Source organism: Terrapene carolina, unplaced genomic scaffold (assembly GCF_002925995.2).
Source record: "Terrapene carolina triunguis isolate 2854851 unplaced genomic scaffold, T_m_triunguis-2.0 Scaffold231, whole genome shotgun sequence".
In the NCBI taxonomy this organism is placed as follows: Eukaryota; Metazoa; Chordata; order Testudines; family Emydidae; genus Terrapene; species Terrapene triunguis.
This window is the reverse complement of record NW_020664582.1, coordinates 4,800,191-4,814,170: the sequence shown is the minus strand read 5'-3', so window position 1 is coordinate 4,814,170 and position 13,980 is coordinate 4,800,191. Positions and strand designations below refer to the sequence as shown.

The 13,980-nt window shown below is 40.3% G+C and overlaps 1 protein-coding gene across 6 annotated transcripts in view; it reads right to left on the bottom strand.

Moving 5' to 3' along the window:
• Positions 1 to 13,980, bottom strand: part of GTF2I (general transcription factor IIi) — a 74,420-nt gene that overhangs the window by 28,523 nt on the left and 31,917 nt on the right. For 5 of the 6 annotated variants that reach the window (XR_003370027.2, XM_026656424.2, XM_029912498.1 and 2 more), the window contains exons 10-14: positions 13,167 to 13,226; positions 12,183 to 12,239; positions 9,147 to 9,209; positions 6,906 to 7,007; positions 432 to 497 (exon numbers count right to left, since the gene is read on the bottom strand). Coding sequence is in view for 5 of the 6 variants with exons in the window: in XM_026656424.2 (XP_026512209.1) it covers positions 432 to 497; positions 6,906 to 7,007; positions 9,147 to 9,209; positions 12,183 to 12,239; positions 13,167 to 13,226 (348 nt within the window). In the remaining variant the exon portion in view is untranslated. The remainder of the gene's footprint in view (positions 1 to 431; positions 498 to 6,905; positions 7,008 to 9,146; positions 9,210 to 12,182; positions 12,240 to 13,166; positions 13,227 to 13,980) is intronic. The other variant, XM_026656427.2, reaches the window with a different exon arrangement.

Below are 13,980 nucleotides of genomic sequence, written 5' to 3'. Positions count from 1 at the left end.
CATCCACAACAGCAAAGAAGCAAATAATTACCATAGGAAGGGCCTTCCAAGTAACAGATCTAAATATTACTTTATGTAAGGACTTGATTTATTGCTAGTAAGATTAATAAAAGTAAGAGTAAAGGTCAGAACTTTCAAATGGGGATGCCTAAGATTAGAGTTTATTGGAGATCAGGATGCTCTGCATGATTGAAGAATAAAGTTACTTAGTTAGGTGCCTAACCTTAGGCACCCAAGTTTGAAAATCCTGGCCCACGTGTTCATAAAGAGCTATTTTCTCCAGCTTTAAGTCTTGTATGAAATTAAACCCTTCAGTGCTGTCAGTCCTGGCATGTTCCAGAGCCAAAAACAGGATGCATGCCAAAAAGTTGAGACTTCCGCTGTCAAAGGGCTAGAGGCAATTGTTTGGAAAGGAGTTTGTTAACACATACCATATTTTCTTTCAAATAATTCTTCAACCTGCTTTCTCAAGTCTGTAATTCGGGCATTCCATTTCTCTGTAAGGAAAAAAGGAGGACACGTTAGACTACAAATGAGACCGAGCCTTTACAAAGAGTGTTTTGCTACTGAATTCTGGAATAAACAGTATGTCTTTATAGCTCACACGCACACAGATTCATGTGGGGGTGTGATACACACTCTACATCTCAATATATATAGGGGTCTGGTACACACTCTACATCTCAATATACATGTATATCAAAGAAATAGGATAGAATAAAATGTTTAAGATTACCTCCAAAACTTGTGCAGATGTTAAACCAAGTTTAAAAAAATTAAAGAACAAAAATGGGCTAAAATTAGTCCAAAAAATGGGTTTTCTTCGACGTTTCAGTCAGCAGCTCACACCACCATCAGGGGTAAAGTCAATTTTCAGCAGCTATTGACAGTTATTTAAATCCAGAGCCTGAGAAGCTTAATTAGGAAAGCTTGATAAAGCTTACACCGAGTACATGAAGCTGTTTTGGCGCAAATCTGTAAAACTACATGGGTCAGGAGGCATCATGCCATCCTCTTCATTAATCCAGTATTTGCCAAAGTCCTGATGTTGGCTGGATTTGCAAGTCATCCATACAATTCCTATTTCTGAAAGAAGATGCAGACTGCAAGAAAGACGTTATCCAAATCCAGTTGTGTGTTGTATGGTGAACTGGACTGAACTGCAGTATTTTTAAACAGTTTAAGTCCTGTGACAGAAATTGCATCTTGTTCTCATATCAATTCAATACCATTAGGAAGAGACTACTGGCTTTTTGAAGATGGTGCCAGCTGCTGGCTGGCTTTTAGTGACTACTAAGCAAGCATTTTTGTTGCCTATATGTAGAGTAGACTTTTCTGACCTCTCCAGTTACAAGCTCCAAGTTAGACTGATACGTTTAGCCGTTTCACCTCCTTTTGCTGAAAATCATTCTCTCATGTAAGAGGAGATACGGGGTCAACTTCAAGTCTATACCAAAATCTGTTTTAAATATCAAATCTCCTATTGGAAAATACATACAGCTTCAGGGGTTATAATTGATTTTTATATGCAATTTCTTGGATGTCAAAGATACACTGTGTATTTCAAGCTTAGGTAAGAACAAGGCCTTGTCCACATGGCAAATTTTTTTGGAATAACTAATTTTTTCACGATAAATGCCCTTGCGGCCATACAAACTTTTTTTTTTTTTCAAATTATCTGGTAACTCATCCTGCACTCACCAATCTGCTTTAGATTTAGCGATTCACAGGAGAATCTCTGCTGGGGACTCCCCATTCTTAAGCACTAGTCCTGGTGGGACCTGCATGGACTGTTTTGGGAGGGTGGCCTTGGAAGTACCCCAGAGACCATCAAAGGCACCCAAGCAACCCTGGACTTCATCCAGGAGATTCTCCCAGACAGCCAAGATCTCTTTGGCATGCCAAACCCTGAGCCAGAGACCCAGGAACCAGAGAAATCCAGGCAGAAAGCCAGCCTGAAACTGCTGTATAGGGAAGAAATACTACTAAGTATTAGGTACTGTAACACAATACAACTATATAAGGAGATTTCTTAAACAACTGTGTTCCAGGTGTTGGCTGGATGCTGCCATTTTGGGTGGAGTTTCTGCCTAATCAGCTCTCCCCAACCTTCTTTTAGTGTGCTCAAAATGGCATCTTCCCTTTAAGCCCTAAAAGGTTTATTCCCCTGAAGTATCAAATTCCACAACCACTGGCCAAACATACCACTCATTGTCCCATCCCCCTTCCTGTGTGATTCTCCAAGATGGTGGTACTGCAGGGGTTAAAAGAAAAACCAAACACATTTCAAAGCACGTTTATTTTAACAGCAGATACAGTAGGAGAAAAAGCCACAGAAAAAGTAGTTTGGTTCACAATTTAATCAGTGCCCCAAGCTTTTAGCTACCTTTACATTTTATCACGTAAATTGCCAAAATTAGGCTAGAGACATTTCAAAATGCATAGGGATTATAAAGCATTCATGGCTAATTTTAATCTGACCTTCAGTATTAACCACCCCTTGGTTTCAAACCAATTACTGCAAAAGTCTACTTATTTTGTAGTGCTCCCGATCTGCATGAGTTATAAAAACAGAATTTAAAGCAAAGATAGTCCTCTGTTTGGCATGCACTTTGCAAACCAATGCAGCTTTTTTGGGGCTGCCAAGATAGATGGCATTTCCCTTCCTTTCCTGGACCAATTTAAGGCATGGGGGCACCATCCTAGGAAACATTAGCACTGCATAGTTCACTGGTTTGCCCACTGACTTTGAACAAAGCCATCCTCTATCTATTGGGAACACACCTAAGGGTAACACGCTCCAGTAAGGGTCGCCTATAGAGACGCACATCCAATTACTAGCCTGCCCCCTCCCATCTTCCATGACCCATCAATCTCCCAGCCAGCACTGATACAGAGAGGTCCTACAGGAAGGGGAAGGTGGAAAATGTCCAAGCTCACCCCAGACTGGGAAGAGCAGATGGCAATGGCATTCCAAAAAATGAGAAATATCAACTTACTGTTGTCATGGAGACCACTATCTACTTGCACCTTTTTTCTGTCCTCCCTACCAAATGAAATGCCACTGTCCTGATAGACAGGGAGCCTTAATCAGCTGAGCATCTGAAAAGTCTCTGCGTGAAGCAAAAGATGACGTGGAAGAATATGTTCTCAGACCCTGTCAAATACATCTCTGCTAAGATGCATTTAACATGAGAAACTCAGTTAAGAAATCTCCTTTCGCCCATAAAAACATCACTTCTCTCTCTCATGCACACCCACCCACCATTCATTTGGTTACAGTATATTCATTTTCGATCCATTGCACTCTGGCTTCAAAGTAGGAGCACGTTTCCCTTGACACTGTTTCCCCAACCAGTTGTGGCACATTAGAGGCACCGTCTCTGGCTATTCACATTGAGAAAAATCTCTCCACCATCAGTGAGGATTTCTCCCTTGCTCTCACAGATGCTGGGCAAAACACAGCAAGCACCTATCTCACGGGGCAGATATGGCTCACAAGCATCTGGTCTTGTTATGATATAAGACAGTTCCACTTTCCCTTCCATCTTTCAAAAGCACATTCCACTGTCATACCGTAGCTACTCAGGGTATAGTTAAACTGCATCCTTCTCCTGTCATGTGTCCAGTAAAAGGCTTCGGAAGCCCAGGAAGCAGAGGATAAGCTGGGTTTCCCAGAATGACAGGAGGAATCGCAACACCATTAACGTCCATAGTGGTCCTGGGAGCAAAAGTTCCTTTTTTCATTGGAGTAACAGGGCTGAGTTTCTACAGTTCCTGGCAATTTTGACCTTGCCAGACTACCCTATATTATTATCGGTGAACCTTCCACAGTGATCAACCAGGCCTTGCAGCACACCACGGACAAATACCCTTTTCTGATGAAGTCTGAGGGGCAAAGAATTGATACATGGGTCCCATCAATAGTCCCAATACAATGTGGGAATGCCATTTGTGCAAATCCGTCAATAACCTCCTGTGCACTACCAAGCTTTATGACATGGCCCAACAGCACCTTGTCAATAGGAGTGCACACTTCCATGAGAACAGTCCAGACAGCTGATCTGCCAACACCAAACTGGTTAGCTACTGACTGGTAGAAATAAGGGCCGGTGAACTTCCAAAGGGTTTTGGCTGTACACTTCTCAGTGTGAAGGGGAACCCCCCCTGTTGGTGTTCCACCACTGCAACTCCAGGGGGAGGCTTTGCACAGAGTTCTAGCAAAGTATCTTTTGTCATTCCGAAGTTCTGCTGCCAGTGCTGGTCATGCCAGTTCTGCATCATTATCGTGTCCTGCCCGTAAGCGTTAAGTTTGCTGAATGCAAAAGCGGTGCTCCATCGAGTGGAGCCGCTTCAGGAAAGTGTCGTGCAGAAGTAACAGCTTTATTTCAAACTCCTCCTCTACCCATGTGGCTGTGGCTGTCTCGCAACCCATCCAAAGCCATGAACACCAACAGAGAGGTGCAGCAGCTCCTTCACATTCATGACAGTCAGGATCATGGTGTTCGGCACGTTTTCTCCACGCTGTCTGATAGCAGTTTGAAAATGGTACTTGCCTCACAAAACACAGGCGAGCCATGGGAATTGTTTAGTCTGAGCCCAAATCCTAGTATGTTCTGGTAGGCATCCCACAATATGCTATGAGAAAAACCCCAGAATGTATACAGCCTAATGGCAGAACACTGGACTGAACACTACACTGTGCATCTGTCCAGCACGCTGTGTGGCTAAAACAAAAAAAAAAAAAAAAAAAAAAAAATCACAGTGCTCTGCAGACACCACAATCCAAAAGGGAAGTAGCTTAAGCCAGAATAAACAAAGCATGTGGATGCACTCTTTCGCTACAAAAACAACAAAGAGTCTGGTGGACTCCAAGACTAACAGATTTATTTGGGCATAAGCTTTCGTGGGTAAAAACCTCACTTCTTCAGATGCATAGAGTGAAAGTTACAGATGCAGGCATTATATACTGACACGGAAAGAAGGCCCTTGAAGAATTCCACCTGGACTTCAACAATTTCCACCCCACCATCAACCTCAGCCTGGACCAGTCCACACAAGAGATCCACTTCCTGGACACTACAGTGCAAATAAGTGATGGTCACATAACCACCACCCTATACCGGAAACCTACTGACCGCTATACGTACCTACATGCCTCCAGCTTCCATCCAAGACACATCACACGATCCATTGTCTATAGCCAAGGGCTAAGATACAACAGAATTTGCTCCAACCCCTCAGACAGAGACAAACACCTGCAAGATCTTTATCAAGCATTCGTAAAACTACAATACCCACCTGGGGAAGTGAGGAAACAGATTGACAGAGCAAGACGGGTACCCAGAAATCACCTACTACAGGACAGGCCCAACAAGGACAATAACAGAACACCACTGGCCATCACATACAGCCCCGAGCTAAAACCTCTCCAGCGCATTATCCATGATCTACAACCTATCCTGGAAAATGATCCCTCACTCTCACAGACCTTGGGAGGCAGGCCAGTCCTCGCTTACAGACAACCCCCCAACCTGAAGCAAATACTCACCAGCAACTACACACCACACCACAGAAACACCAACCCAGGAACCAATCCCTGTAGCAAACCTCGTTGCCTACTCTGTCCCCATATCTACTCTGGCAACACCATCAGAGGACCCAATCACATCAGCCACACCATCAAGGGCTCATTCACCTGCACATCCACTAATGTTATATATGCCATGTGCCAGCAATGCCCCTCTGCCATGTACGTTGGCCAAACCGGACAGTCCCTCCGCAAAAGAATAAATGGACACAAATCGGACATCAGGAATGGTAACATACATAAGCCAGTAAGTGAACACTTCAATCTCCCTGGTCATTCTATTACAGATTTAAAAGTCACTATCATTGAACAAAAAAACTTCAGAAACAGACTTCAAAGAGAAACAGCAGAACTAAAATTCATTTGCAAATTTAACACCATTAATCTGGGCTTGAATAGGGACTGGGAGTGGCTGGCTCATTACAGAAGCAGCTTTTCCTCTCCTGGAATTGACACCTCCTTGTCTATTATTGGGAGTGGACTACATCCACCCTGATTGAATTGGCCCTGTCAACACTGGTTCTCCACTTGCGAAGTAACTCCCTGCTCTCCATGTGTCAGTATATAATGCCTGCATCTGTAACTTTCACTCTATGCATCTGAAGAAGTGAGGTTTTTACCCACGAAAGCTTATGCCCAAATAAATCTGTTAGTCTTTAAGGTGCCACCAGACTCCTGGTTGTTTTTGTAGATACAGACTAACACGGCTACCCCCTGATACTTGACACAATGTTAAAAAAAAAAATCACTTTCCCATGGAGACAAGGCCTAAGCCAGGCTACTCACCATGAAGGAGTCCCCCTTCTTTTCCCCAGCATGGCTCCCCTTGGCACACCTTCGCTGTGTCACTTGAAGTGTGGAGAGAAACTGACTAGGACTGGCTCCTGACCTAGGACCTCCAGTTATCCATTAAGCTAAAGTGAAAGTGACCGACCTCACTCTTTTCTCAGATTTTCTCTCAAGCGGTCAGATGAGAAAATGGCTAAACTGACTTCTACTTTGTGTTATCTTATTTCTAATGTTTATATTATTCAGGTTTCCTCCTCTCCACCACAATGGCTTCCAAATGGTTTATAAAAGCTACAACTTTGGTTAGTCCAAATTTTGGCTAGAGGAACACTTTACAGGTGAACAAATACAGGTGGCTGACAACTGTTTGCTCTGCAGCAATATATCTACAAAGAAATATAGGCTGTTAACTGAATGCCTCTACTTATCTCTTCAAAAGTCCCACAACCTGATGTTATCTAGAGTCATCAAGAAGAAACTTTTTCAGGAAGCAAATGACAGAGATAAACTTGAATTTGAATCTTACCAAAATTGAATTCTCTCACTTTTCTTCTCCCAGCATTGGCAGCCTCATTTGCTGACTCAGTGTTCTTCGGTCTCTTGTTGGGCGGTAAGTAGTCCTCATCATCTTAAAAATAAACATGAGATGCATCACTGATGCTTTTATCCAGACAAGTATTTTACAGCGTTGGCACTGTTTTGGAGTCTCAGAGTTCTAATGGAAGTATCAATCAGTGCCTTATTAAGGGCCCAAATCTGCAACCTTACTCATGTGAGTACTTCTAGATTTAAAGAGAGTATCTGCCTGTGTTAAAACGACTTAGGAGAGTAAGGGTCCCAGGATGTAGCAAAATTTATTTCACATTTTCCTGGAGAAGATGTTCAATGAAGCAAGAACTAAGCGGTGTTCTGAACATATGCTTGGTCACAAAGTCATCATGGGACAGCAAAAGTAAATAAACATTTATCTGATTAACTAGAAAATCTATCCACTGAAGGTATGCCTACATTGCATAGACTACACCGGCATAGCCCCATAAGGTAGATGCATCTTACACTGCCCAAAGAAACTTTTCCTGTCAGCATAGGAACACCATCTCCCCAAATGACATTAGCTATGTTGATGGAAAAACTCTTCTGTTGACATAGCTGCATCTACACTGGGGGTTTGTCAGCATAGTTATGTTGGTCAGGGATGTGTTTTTTCACATCCTGGTCAATGTAGCTATGCCAATATAACTTTGAGTGCAGATCAGGCCTAAGTCTTGAAATGCACCACCCAAATTTAGGGCCTACACAGGACTAAAGCATGAAAGTAAGCTCTACAGGCTCTTATGGTACATTTGTCCCTGCAGAGCTGAAGAGCTCCACAGAAACAGAGCTTCAAAGCAGTACAACCCTGTGAGCAGGGCCGGCTCCAGGCACCAGCAGAGCAAGCATGTGCCTGGGGCGGCACATGCTAAGGGGCGGCACGTGCCTGGGGCGGCACATGCTAAAGGGCGGCATTCTGTCCATTCTTGGGGCGGCAGAGTCCGAGCAGTTTTTTTGTTTGTTTGTTTTTTGCTTGGGGCCGCAAAAATGGTAGAGCCGGCCCTGCCTGTGAGACATGAACGAGTTTCATTTAACAAGAGCTCGGAAAATCAGGGGTTGTTCTGAAGTTTTTAAATTCCAGTAGATTCATGGGTATAGTTGCAGCAAGCAGGAAATAAGACCCTTTCACTTTCTCATTTCTGTGCTATAAGGCTCCCTTCTCCAGAGTCTAGTTATGCTCCTGAGGCCAAATTCACCTAACGGACAGAAAATGCAGTTAAGGAAAGCAGTTGATGAAGCTCTCAGGTCTTTCTGCTCTGATGAAAGAGGTTTAGCAAACCAACAAACAAATCCAAAACTATGCCAGAACTTTGACTTTTTTTCTTCATGTTATTAAGTCTTATAACAAAATCCTTTTACATTTGCAATATTTGCAATTCTAGATAAGAGAACTTGATAATTAGAAAAAGAAAACTGAAGCCAGTCTCATGCTAGAGATAGAATTTTCCCCAGGATATCTTGAGTGTATTCCATTTGGAAAGCACAGTGTATATTTTAATTTGTAGTCACTCGTCTCTCTTTGGCTCTGTGATAGGAGCCAACTTTTCAGTGCGGTTTTACTTGTATGGCAGAGGACTTCCAATCAGTCTTCTAGTACAAAAGCAACATGTAATTGCTTGAGTGACACTACACTACTTTCATTGCAGTTACATCACTGAACACACTTATTACAAATCGGAGGCTGAAACAACTGTTATCTTGCCAATAGATTTTTAATCAGCATCAGACAATTAGTTTAAAGCTTCAGTTACAGTACTTGTACATGCAACTCATGAGTCCTTTCCACAAGCGTGTCTTTAACTAGGAATTTGTACGTGACTAAAATGCCTCTCTTTTTTAAGAATGAATATGTCCTTCAGAGTCTTAAATTTTACCTTGCAGTTAGAGTAATGAATATTTTGTACTATTAATGCAAAAAATGCTTGAAAAAATTGACAAAAGATTTAATCACTATGTTTTTGGTATGTTGTGTTTTTACTGAACTTCTTGGAGTAAGTGTGCTTATATGGTAGTTCTCATCTCACACTCTGGTCAATGCTGACTGGTGATCAAATTTATTCTACTCTAGGTAGTGGGTGAAAGAAAACATCATGCATACTCAGCCAGACAATTGTGAAAGGCTTTTGTTACCAAGAGAACCCAAAAAGATTGGAATTCAGGAGTTGGAAAAACTAACCTTCAATGGTGACCTCAACTTCAGGGTCCTCACTTGTTTCAGAAGGGGCATGCTGAGAAGAATCTGAGAACAAAAACAAATCGCAAAAGAATTTCAGAATGGCACATGCACTCTGAAGTACTTTTACCCAAGCATTCAGCAATTTAGTGTTCACACTGCCACTTGTCACAGAAGCCTAATGGCACATTAATATGTTTGTTGCACACTGTGAATTAAAAAAAACCCAAGAACAAAGACACTTTACCACAAGCCTTTAAGCATTTCTAGACAAAGGTAAGGAAGTGAGGATTATACGTGCTAAATTGCATGTGCAGCAGTGCAGAGAGCTGGCATTAATGACATAGGAAATTTCTTATTCCTGGCTTAATAGGATTCATGTAATCATAAATAATTCCTCATTGTTATCAAGGATTACTTAAAAATGTAAACAAAGGCTCTGTGCCCTAATAGATTATAGATTTTCTGCCATCATTCATAAGATACTGGCAGACTTGTTCCGGTTGTGCTAAAATAATTTTCCATTACAGATTACAATGTTAACAGTGGAAAAATGATGGAGAGTCAAACTGACCTCAGTGGGGCAACATGCATCAGTATAGTCAACAGGATTTGGCTTAACAGTATCGAGTGGGGAAAAACATATACAATGGATAAATTTTTAAAAAAGGAAGCTGATTCTTGTTTGAAATGGTTAAGCTTTATGCAGATTCTCTAGTTAGAAGGCACTGTGTTTGTACACCTGGATTAACACTGTTTTTGAGATCTCTAAGCTAGAAGCATAGTTAAGTGTTTTGTTTGGTGGTCAGTAGGGAGCAATCTCCCTTCACATTGCTCTTCACTTTATATCATATAGTGATCAGCAACAGCTACTGTAACATATTAAATAGATTTGACATAGGTGATGTGCTCTATCACCTGGTTCAGAAAAACTTTTACACTTGTTCCATTTAATTCACGAGTAACACAGATAACTGGTAAACTCAAAGCACAAAGAGGATTATGATGTCCTGGTCCTTTAGCCACAGAAGATCAGACAAGCAGTCCATCTAGTCCAGTATCCAGTGTCTGACATCCTTCAGAGGAACATGCAAGAAGTCACATAGTGGACAGTTATGAAATAGTATACCCAGAAGAGTAGAGTAATTTCTTCTTAAACCTTGTCAATTAGTGGTTGGCTTATTCCCTGAAGCAAGTCTTATATAATGCAACTTGTAGATATTACCAATATAAAATAGATAAACCTTTTTGATCTCTAAGCACCTCTTGGCCTCAATGACAACTTTGTGGCAATAAGTTCCAGATGTTACATTGTGTATATATAGATATAAATATTTCAAAAAATCATCTTTTCTATTTTAAATTTTTTACCATTCAGTTTCACTGACTGCCTCCTTCTACTTGTTTTAAAGCAGTGGTTCTCAATTTTTTTTTACTGGTGACCCTTCCACATACCAAGCCTCTGAGTGCGAGCCCCCTTATAAATGAAAAACACCTTTTTACATATTTAACACCATTATAAATGCTGGAGGCAAAGCGGGGTTTGGGGTGCAGGCTGACAGCTCGCGACACCCCCAAGTAATAACCTCACGACCCCCTGAGGGGTCCTGACCCCCAGTTTGAGAACCCGTTTTAAAGGGTAAATTTACCTCTTATATACCAGGCATATTTTTCGTATACCAGACATACTATCTATTTATATAACATTAGAATATTTTCACTACTATTTTGTCTATCATTCTTTATATGTCCTAACATGTTTGTTTTACCCACACTGCACATTTAAAGCAGGATAATGACGCGGCAGATTCTTCTTGAATGGTTTCAATCAATTTAAAACTCAGTTCTATGTAGTTAAAATTATTCCTTCTGATGTGCATTTGCTATTGTGTTGCCCATTCACTAAATCTTGTATGTCCTTAGTTTCCTTAATAGCTTCTCATGAGGAACTTAGTCAAAGGCTTTTCGAAAATCCAATCATCAACTGATTCTTCTCCCTTAGGCACTAATTTGTGGACTAGTAGATTGTAGATGCATGATTTATAAACCATCCTAGCTTGTCCATATCATATGTCAATCTAGCCATTTCTTTTACTCCTTTTAAATTACAAATCAATTTTCCTAGTAGTGAAGTAAGGCTTAATTGCTTGTAATTTTCTGAATTGCCCCAGCATCTTTTTTAAACGTACTAACTTAACTTGAAGCATGGATAAGTTTTTAGTTCTTAGCAAAAAAGGGTGCAACTTTCAATTCAGTAGTTCTCATTTAACAAAAGAGAAAACAGATTTAAGAACGACATGGATAACGGAGCTGAGGTTTAAACAAGTAGAAGCCTAGATCAGGCATTCTTCGTTGAGGGTCTGTGGTTGTGGAATTCAGTACTGACAAACATAAGGGTAAGCCTTGGTCTTATCCCTTTCAGGTTGCCCTATAACACTCATTTCTTTCTTCTGGTTCTCTCTTAACAATTAAGTGTCAAAGTGGTCATGACGCTTGGGGAAGCAATGAACCCAGATTATTTCCTCCCAGGCACATGTTTTTATTAATGCAGATCGGAAGAGCAGAGAACTTTATTTTCCTTTTTTGAGGGACCTAATGCACTTCTAAATTAATGCAATGCCATCTACACACTGTGTGATAAGCACCTTTGAAATTCAAATAATAAGGATTGTAACAATGAATATTGTTGCCATCATAACTTGCCCACAAAACCCATGAGTTTATGATTTGGGGTGGAACAAAACTGGTTGGAGGATCATATTTCTGAATTCATGTAATAGCGTTTCGATTTTATGATGGGCATAAATGCAAATAATGATTTTAAAAAAATGATCACTCCGATCACAATAAGTCATTCACAGTCAGGATTCAGGGGGAAAAAATAACCAGCCATCCATGTGCAAGGAGAATGGTTGAGGAGATAATGTACAGTTTCAATGTACTGAAGTTTTATTGTTTTCAAATATTTATTTAAAAAATGAAATTCTCTTTTCAATGCTGTTAATTCATTTTCATGAAAAAAAGTTTCATATCTCTAACCTTCTACTGGTATTTCCACATCTGTTCCTTCACTGCAATCGGAACCCTGGTGGCTTCCTTAGATAAATATAAAGTAAAATATACCATAATAAAAATACAGAGTAACTTATGTTAACATTAACTAGTCAAAACAAGTATTTTAATAAGGCAAGTTTAAAACAATAAATATCTAAAATCCACATGAACTGAAAAAATGCATCTCAATTTTTGAATTTGAAAAATTCATGAAAGCAAAAGCACTCTGACCTTTATACGGAAGTGTCTTTCTTGAGGTACAAATTAGCTTTTTCTAATTTTTGTAAATGGGCATTTTTATTTATATATATCTATATCTATATATACACACACACACACACACACACACACACACACACACTCTCCGACCGCTGATTTTTGGGGGGCGGGGGGGATGGACACATCGTTTCACCAGATTTTCAATTTGTGCGAAGAACCATCTTCCCTCACCACACACAAACACTTTTCCCATTAAATTGTTCCCCCCCGCCATGCTTTCTTCCCCACTCCAATCCCCCAACCTATAATACACTTTTTAAAAGAATCAAGTTTGAAATGTGGCACGCAGAGAGGGTTATTAAAACTTCTCGGCTCTCTGTGAGCTGAGGGGTGAAAACATTAATTTTACACACCAAACTGCAATGGAAACAAGGCCTAAATTTTCAAGAATTGCTAGCAATTTTTGATGCCTCAAAATTTGTCTGAAAAGGGCCTGATGTTAAGAGAGTACATTAAGAAGGCAGAGCACTTCTGAAAAAGTCAGGGACCCCTTTTAGTGTATCTTAAATTCAGCACCCAAAAATTTAGGCACCCAAAAACACTTGTCCCTTTTGAAAATGTAGATCCCAGAGCTTACTCGTCTCATACCAAACTCAGAACTGCAGCGTCTCGAGAATCAGCACTCAGATGTCCAAATACCAATACAGTTGTAAGAAAATGTTGCTGAGAGAAACAGAACTGAAAAAATACCTGTGTACTTCTTTGCAAGAGCAATTTTTTCATCAATTTCTGAAGTTTCTGAAGGGCCTGCTTAGGAGACACAAAAGTAAGTCTTGAAAAATCTATTTCATAGTAAAATTCACTTTTTCAGCCACTAAATTAATGTGTTAAACCAGCTCCTTTTATTAAGTATACCAATGAAGTACATTTGGTTTCCATAGTTTAAAAAACTATCAGAATAAAATCATGATTGGGGAACATTCAATTCAATGAGTGTATGAAAGGCTATACTCAGAAGAGAAAATCTCTTGGAATTACATTAAAACAATTATGATTACTAATTGGTATCTTTTAGTGGTTTGGGATAGTTTCACTTAACTTGATTGGACAAACTATATTTTCAAAAAGGGTTGAAATTACCATGACTTAAAGTGAGCGATTGGTGGGTGTGTAATTTTTATACTCTTTTTCATCTCTTAGCGTCAAGACACTTTCGGATTATACAAGTATGTAGTTCTAGTCTGGAACTAGGCGAGGACTTCACCAATTTATATGGGGTATCTAAAAGACATAATCCTGCTGCGTGCCTAACAACGGCGGGTTACAACAGGTTTGGCTACAGGCAGTGAAAGTACTCAAGCATTAATAAGAATTCATTTGGAGATTAAATAATGACCAAGTAAAACAGAAAAAAGGCAGTGTCCAGTCCCAGGTTTCTTAAATCTGTGTGACATAATTGCTATCAGTGACTAATGTGCCAACCATTACTATTCTGGTATTACATGTAAACTGGCAGGGTCCCAACCTAGCTCCAAGTATTACAGAGTAAAAGTCATTCCCCTTT